Source organism: Schistocerca gregaria, chromosome 7 (genome assembly GCF_023897955.1).
Source record: "Schistocerca gregaria isolate iqSchGreg1 chromosome 7, iqSchGreg1.2, whole genome shotgun sequence".
NCBI classification, from domain to species: domain Eukaryota; kingdom Metazoa; phylum Arthropoda; class Insecta; order Orthoptera; family Acrididae; genus Schistocerca; species Schistocerca gregaria.
This window is the reverse complement of record NC_064926.1, coordinates 24,713,070-24,720,945: the sequence shown is the minus strand read 5'-3', so window position 1 is coordinate 24,720,945 and position 7,876 is coordinate 24,713,070. Positions and strand designations below refer to the sequence as shown.

The 7,876-nt window shown below is 46.9% G+C and overlaps 1 protein-coding gene across 1 annotated transcript; it reads left to right on the top strand.

The window, feature by feature from the left end:
* Positions 1-212: 212 nt before the first annotated feature.
* LOC126281752 (uncharacterized) lies at positions 213-3,317 on the top strand (the record flags this gene model as incomplete). The annotated part of the gene is made up of 1 exon (XM_049980941.1): positions 213-3,317. A coding segment is annotated over one exon (339 nt), but the record flags the coding sequence as incomplete, so codon positions are not given.
* Positions 3,318-7,876: the final 4,559 nt, after the last annotated feature.

The window sequence follows — 7,876 nt, the reverse complement described above, 5'->3', positions numbered from 1 at the left end:
TTCTGTGACAGGCGGCGCGGACCTGGAGCGCGGCGCGCGGCAGCGGTTCGAGACGGGCGTTTCCGTGGCAACCGCGCGGCCCGTTTTGACGGCGGCTGCCCGTGTTGCAGGTGCGCGAGGCGGGCGCGCTGCCGCGGCTGCGCCACCGGCGGGCCGGCTGCTTGCGCTGCGCGCCCGGCTGGGGCGCCGTGGCGGCGTGCGACCGGGCGCGCGGGCAGGGCACGGCGTGCGCGCGCTGCGCCGCCGGCGTCGCCTACTCGCCGCACCACTCGGCGCGCGCGCCCTGCTGGCTGTGCTCGCGCTGCGGGCCCGGCCTGTTCGAGGCGCGCGCCTGCTCGCCGCGCAGCGACACCGTCTGCGACTCGTGCCGCCGCCTGCTGGCGCCGCGCGCCGGGCCCGCCGCCGCGCCGCCGCCAGACTTCTACCGCAAGTGCCAGCCCGCCGCCGACGGCGACCCTGGCGCCGCCGCTGCCGCTGCCGCTGCCGCTGTCCCTGTCCCGGAGCCGTCGGGGGCGCTCGCCGGCGCGCCTTCCCAGCTGCCGCGCCTTTAAACCGCGCCCTACCTCACCGCGGGACAACGTGTCTTCACTCGTTGCCTACCGCGGCAGCTGGTCGTCGCCTGGGGCCGTTCCGAGATGACTCTCGACGCGCGGGACGTGTGGCACACAGCGCCATCTCCGCAGCAATGCACTTGTAAGGCCACCACATTTAGTTGTACTGCCCTGTATCGGACGAAAGGGTGAATGTTCGGTGGTCACTACCGGCCTGTCGGTTGAAAAAAGTATCGTCGCCAACTGAGATCACACACTGATCGCTCGATTCTCACGAAGAACGTGCCTAGGTCTGGACCTCGAGCAAAGGACCAATAAATTCGCGTGACGAGTGTACCTTCAATTTCATCTATTTTTGAAGTTCCAGGAACAAATCTGATGATCCGAGTCTTCACCAGTGAGAACACGAATGCCCTACTTTTGAAAGGCTAGCCTGTCCGAGTTCTACAAACAGTATTATTTCTTTGTCTCTGGGACACGAAAAATATTTTCACGCGCGCACTAGCAGAGGAAACGCGACTCTCCTTCGTTCTGAGTTTGAAAATCGGAAACGTCGAGACAATCGCACCTCCTGGAACGTTAAAACTCGTGGGTTACTTGCACTTCCGCGTCTTAAAATCGGGTGAAACCCAGAATCTTTGATCGCGTTCGACATATCGGCTGGATAGAGCCACGCTAAACAACTTCACCTGAATCGTAACACGGCGACTCGTCGCCTGGGACAGTTGCAGGATGACACGCAACACGAAAACGTGAGACATGGCATCCTTTCTGCTCCTTCAGAGGCGGCAGTGGGAAGGCACTAGTTACAGTCTCGTGGCTCTGCATCGGATGAAACACTTAAAATGTTCGGGGCACTTTAGTATTAGCTGAATGGAACCACGCAGGAGAGAAGGTCCCACGATACAGTAACCAACCGAAATAAAAAGCGCCTAGCTCGTAGGTCTGGAAGCAGCGACGAGGAAATGTTGTATGACGAAATTAACCTCGAATTTTGCGTACTGCGTTGCACCATGAATATAACGGACGCATACCTTCTTCAGTGACCTTCGACGAGCTCTCCAAACACGAATCACTAAGCTGAATTTCAAATCAACGTCACTCCGAGTTATACAGAATTAGCATTAACAGTTTGTGACAGCCGTCTGTGGGGAACACGAAAACATATTGCTACAAACGCGTTTCACGAAGGAAGATAACTCTATTTCCTTCCTCCGTTGTCTGTCAATCGAATCCGTCCAGACCGCATTAGCTCCCAAACACCTGACGAAAACTCTCTTCTTTCAAAAATTGTTCCTAGATTTGGCGCAACGTTAACAACTCTCCGTTCGTTTTACTGCCCAATTCTATCCATCACTTCGAGTCCCCACTTCTCCACTCAGCAATAATATTTATCGAAACTGCGCGATAAACTTTGGCCGGAAGAATGATCACCGTGTCTATTAAGCACAAGCACAGCACGGAAGTGAAGCAACGCAAGCTGCTAGCGACGCACCCATTGTGTAGGTCAGGGTAGCGAAGTGGTGAACCACAGCGATGCCGAATCCCATTCCACAGTACCACTTCTATCCTCCTTTTGTGTAATTTCTATGTGGAGAGCGTATGTAGAGCGTTGCTTCGTCCCAGTGGGTGTGCGGACGTCGGTTCGCTCTATTTGGTTAATTACACTTCTCTCATTAGCACAGCGCACCTTCTGCTGAAAGAACTATGCTGCTAGACAAAGCAGTCAGTCCGAATAACAAGAAACGCCAATAGCGCAAGTGACGCGACTGGTGCAGACTGCCGACGACGTCTGGACAGAATGAGCTCACTGTTTTTGCATCCAGCGAGACGTTCATGGAAGCAAACATCCTTTCAATACACGTGATCCTCGATCTAATGACGCAGTTGACTGTAGAATACTGTAGCACATATTGAGGGCTTCTAAAGAAGAAAACAGCTTATGCTGTCGACTGTTCTCTTTAACCGAACTGAGAACAGCTAATGGAAGGACCTAATGATGCGTCCTAAATAAATTCTTCTGCTTGACATCAAAAGCTTCCAGAGATATGAACAGACGATAACAGTTTTCCACGTCACGACTGCAGACGTATTGATTGGCTCTTTTAGTGAAGCGTTTGCAGTTTGAAATTTGTTCCAAAAGGATTGTCTTGTTATGAGGACAACATCGGAAGATGAAGTTTAGTTACGCTGTCTTGTGAAAATAAATCACAACGTCAACCCAGCGTATATTATTCCCTGCTGGCTTTAAGCACTGTGTAGTTCAAGCAGATTTTCCAGCCCCTCTGTTGTGCGGCCCTTACCTCTAATACCTGTAATAACATACACGGTCTCCGTGTTCCAATAGGTACATGCCAAAAACTTACCACTGTGGCGGTGTTATAAGTAGCGAACACTTCATATTACATAAATAAATTTTTATGTGAGGCATATTCTTGTTCGTGATACCTGCGATTTTGTGTTCGCAAATAACATGCAAACACTGAGAAAAGACTTGTCTGCAAAATTTCACGTTAAAGTGCGCTCATTGAGTGGTACAGTGAGTATATCTTGATCGTCTCCTGCCTCACTGGATAACTCTCACAAAACTAGTTCGGACTCTTCAAACGCGTGCCTCACAGATCCAGAGACGCCTGGAGGAGAAAAGACTGTTAAATAAGAGATAAACGGGGCTGCTCAGAGAACCATGTATACAGAGCACCAGATATTTCCATAAAGTGACAAAATGTACATAATGTGTAAATAAATAGATGTGCGAACGTTTCAGTTATTGGTTTTATTTATTTTTATGCCTAAAAGATCAGTCATCACAAGACGACGTGGAGTTGCACCGTTACCAGCTCTGCACTTCTTTTTTTACACAACGTTCCACTTACAACATACTCTTTTTATTAGAAAACGTTGGACAGAGTCTCGAGCTTCTTTGTGTTAACTTGCGGTCCAACCGTCCTTCATTTTCTGATGCGCTCTTTTCTTAACACGCAGCATTAAAAATAATTTAACATTAAAAATTATTTTCTGTTCTATGAGTCACACCATAACTTTTGCTTCCCGTCGACTGTTTCTACTATAGTTTCTTTGTGTCGTAAGGTGTGGTCCAACTATCCCTCCCTTTTACACATGAGCCCTTACCTTAATTCACAGCACTTTAAAAGAGATCAACTTAACAATATTTTTGTTCCTTTGTGTGAATCAACATAATTTACGTTTTCTATTAAATAGTTCTACTAATTTGTGTGCATAAATTTGGTTCCATTTGATATCATCTCATTTTTCACTACGTAGCGAAGCGGGTAAGTTTCACAATTTCCTTTATAGGGCATTTTTGTAGTGTTACTGGACAAGAGGTAATTATGCATCGTTTTTAAAATTAGTACATTTCGAGCTTTATGCTCCGAGAGAAACAGCAACGAAAACCGCTACTTTTTCTGCTAGGCGGGTACAAGTGATACGAAGGCAACACAATTAGGTAAGTGAATAAATTAATTTGCGCTCAAATGCGAGAGATAGAGACAGAGAGAATTTTCCACTTCATAGAAACTGTTAGCCTCAGCAAATTACAGATGTATAACAAGCTAGTCCTGCAACCGCCCACTCACGACTCTCTCTTCCGAGCGCCCTCTACTTCTACATCTATATACTCAGCAAGCTACTGTCAATTTGATGACAAAGGTTGCTTGGTACCAACATTAAACATTTTCTGTGCGAATCAAGTTCTCGAAGAATGATTGTCTGCATGCCTCTTCTCCTCTCCAGCGTGCACTAGCACACACTTAGAACACACCTCTGCATTCATGCCAAATGTGATTCGTAGATCTGACTTTGGCGAGAGTGAACATCCAACAACAACCAAGAAATTTACAAAAAAGAAAGGAAAATGTAATCACCAAATAAACGTAGTTTTGTAAATTACCAAGTATGGGACTGCCTAATTTCTTTTTTTTTTATGCGTGGGACGTGGCTACCAGACCAGTATTCTCCTAGTTGAAGGTGGAAAACTGTAAGAAACATATGCAGGTTGGTCAGCACACCAGGCCTCATCGTTAACTTCATCAGGTAGATTCTGTCTGGGCCAGTACGGCTCTCTGAATCCCAGAAGCGACATGCTAACGTGCACCGCTATCTGGTCGAAACTTGAATTGTACATATACAACACATAAAAATAACAATGATAATAATGTAATAATAACAATGACAATAAAAATGATTCAAATGGCTCTGACCACTATGGGATTCTACTGCTGTGGTCATCAGTCCCCTAGAACTTAGAACTACTTAAATCTAACTAACCTAAGGACATCACACACATCCATGCCCGAGGCAGGATTCGAACCTGCGACCGTAGCAGTCGCACGGTTCCGGACTGCGCGCCTAGAACCGCGAGACCACCGCGGCCGGCAATGACAATATTTATAGCAATGAATACGAGGAGTTTAAAAAGATCAGCTTTATTAACATTATGCAATTTCCTCATTACATTACCTTATGTGAGTAGCCACATGAAATAGAGATATATAAAAACTTTACAGAAAGAGCAAATGCAGTCAGAAAAAAATAACGTCGTAAAATTAGCACATGAGTTCTAAGAAATAAAACGGAAATAGAAAGGAATCAGAAAAACATCAAGATGAAAGCTATGCCAGCTATAAAGTATGAAGCTTTAATCTTCTCTTTTTCTTGAATACCTGGTGATTTTGGATAAATGCAGCTTAGAGAGAAATTTGATCCGAAGTCAGATGTCAGAAATGCAGAAGGAGATGTAGAAAGATTTAGTGTTGTGCAAAGGTACAGGCAAGATACTGGACATATCCCATCCGGTTTTCCGGTATTACAGTAGTGAAAAAATGATAGGTACTTGATATGTGAGAAGAAATATTGAGGACACCAGAAATTATGAAACTGATGAAACAAAGAGAAAATCATGGTGCGTATCCTGTCACACCTGACCAAAGGCCAGTCCACATTGAGTAAGATTTACCGTAGGTTTGCTAGATAGTGCACTATTTAACTATAACTCATTACTGACATATGTTATGAAAGTTGAGTAACATGAAAAGTTTGACTTGTGATGTACACGAAATAAAATATTCCTCAATACTGTAGCGAATAACGGTTTAAAGTTGAGTACACTGTTCACTATAAATTAATCTGCTTAATAAGCACAATACCTGCAAAATCTGAATTTTTAATGTTTGCGCTCAAGAATACAAAGTGAGATCAGCCCTGAAATAAAAGTAACTTATCTCACGATCAGTATGCAGTTTTGTGTGTGTTGCACTGAACGGTCCTGAAAGCAAATAGAAATCAGCAGCTGCAGCAGCTTATGAAAAACTAAATTACTCACGAACAATTTGTTTTTTGCATTACAGAAAGAAACAATCTGTGGCTTTGTGTGGCATAAGGTGCAGCGGACATGCTACAAAATATTCAGAGCTTTACTAAGAAGATGGAGGTAGGATTTACTTTAGAAAATCGTCATTGAAAAATTAGACCCTTGTTATTGTCAAAAAAAAGTCTGTACAACATAAGAAGACCCTAAAAATTACGACATTCTCTCAATAAAAAATTTGCAGACATTCCACCAACTGAGCTCTTTGTAAGATAATGAAAACAAAGAGATCAAGTTAACACTAATCATGAATTTACTGAAAAAGATACAACATATCTACTGTTAACAGTCACTGTTTATTTATATCCATGACGCATTTCAAAGCTTTAAACCTCCATCATCAGATGGATTTACATATATATATACTCCTGGAAATGGAAAAAAGCATTGACATCGGTGTGTCAGACCCACCATACTTGCTCCGGACACTGCGAGAGGGCTGTACAAGCAATGATCACACGCACGGCACAGCGGACACACCAGGAACCGCGGTGTTGGCCGTCGAATGGCGCTAGCTGCGCAGCATTTGTGCACCCCCGCCGTCAGTGTCAGCCAGTTTGCCGTGGCATACGGAGCTCCATCGCAGTCTTTGACACAGGTAGCATGCCGCGACAGCGTGGACGTGAACCGTATGTGCAGTTGACGGACTTTGAGCGAGGGCGTATAGTGGGCATGCGGGAGGCCGGGTGGACGTACCGCCGAATTGCTCAACACGTGGGGTGTGAGGTCTCCACAGTACATCGATGTTGTCGCCAGTGGTCGGCGGAAGGTGCACGTGCCCGTCGACCTGGGACCGGACCGCAGCGACGCACGGATGCACGCCAAGCCCGTAGGATCCTACGCAGTGCCGTAGGGGACCGCACCACCACTTCCCAGCAAATTAGGGACACTGTTGCTCCTGGGGTATCGGCGAGGACCATTCGCAACCGTCTCTATGAAGCTGGGCTACGGTCCCGCACACCGTTAGGCCGTCTTCCGCTCACGCCCCAACATCGTGCAGCCCGCCTCCAGTGGTGTCGCGACAGGCGTGAATGGGGGGACGAATGGAGACGTGTCGTCTTCAGCGATGAGAGTCGCTTCTGCCTTGGTGCCAATAATGGTCGTATGCGTGTTTGGCGCCGTGCAGGTGAGCGCCACAATCAGGACTGCATACGACCGAGGCACACAGGGTCAACACCCGGCATCATGGTGTGGGGAGCGATCTCCTACATTGGCCGTACACCTCTGGTGATCGTCGAGGGGACACTGAATAGTGCACGGTACATCCAAACCGTCATCGAACCCATCGTTCTACCATTCCTAGACCGGCAAGGGAACTTGCTGTTCCAACAGGACAATGCACATCCGCATGTATCCCGTGCCACCCAACGTGCTCTAGAAGGTGTAAGTCAACTACCCTGGCCAGCAAGATCTCCGGATCTGTCCCCCATTGAGCATGTTTGGGACTGGATGAAGCGTCGTCTCACGCGGTCTGCACGTCCAGCACGAACGCTGGTCCAACTGAGGCGCCAGGTGGAAATGGCATGGCAAGCCGTTCCACAGGACTACATCCAGCATCTCTACGATCGTCTCCATGGGAGAATAGCAGCCTGCATTGCTGCGGAAGGTGGATATACACTGTACTAGTGCCGACATTGTGCATGCTCTGTTGCCTGTGTGTATGTGCCTGTGGTTCTGTCAGTGTGATCATGTGATGTATCTGACCCCAGGAATGTGTCAATAAAGTTTCCCCTTCCTGGGACAATGAATTCACGGTGTTCTTATTTCAATTTCCAGGAGTGTATATACAGGGTGAGTCACCTAACATTACCGCTGGATATATTTCGTAAACCACATCAAAGACTGACGAATCGATTCCACATACCGAACGTGAGGAGAGGGACTAGTGTAATTGATTAATACAAACCATAAAAAAATGCTCTGAAGTATGTTTTTT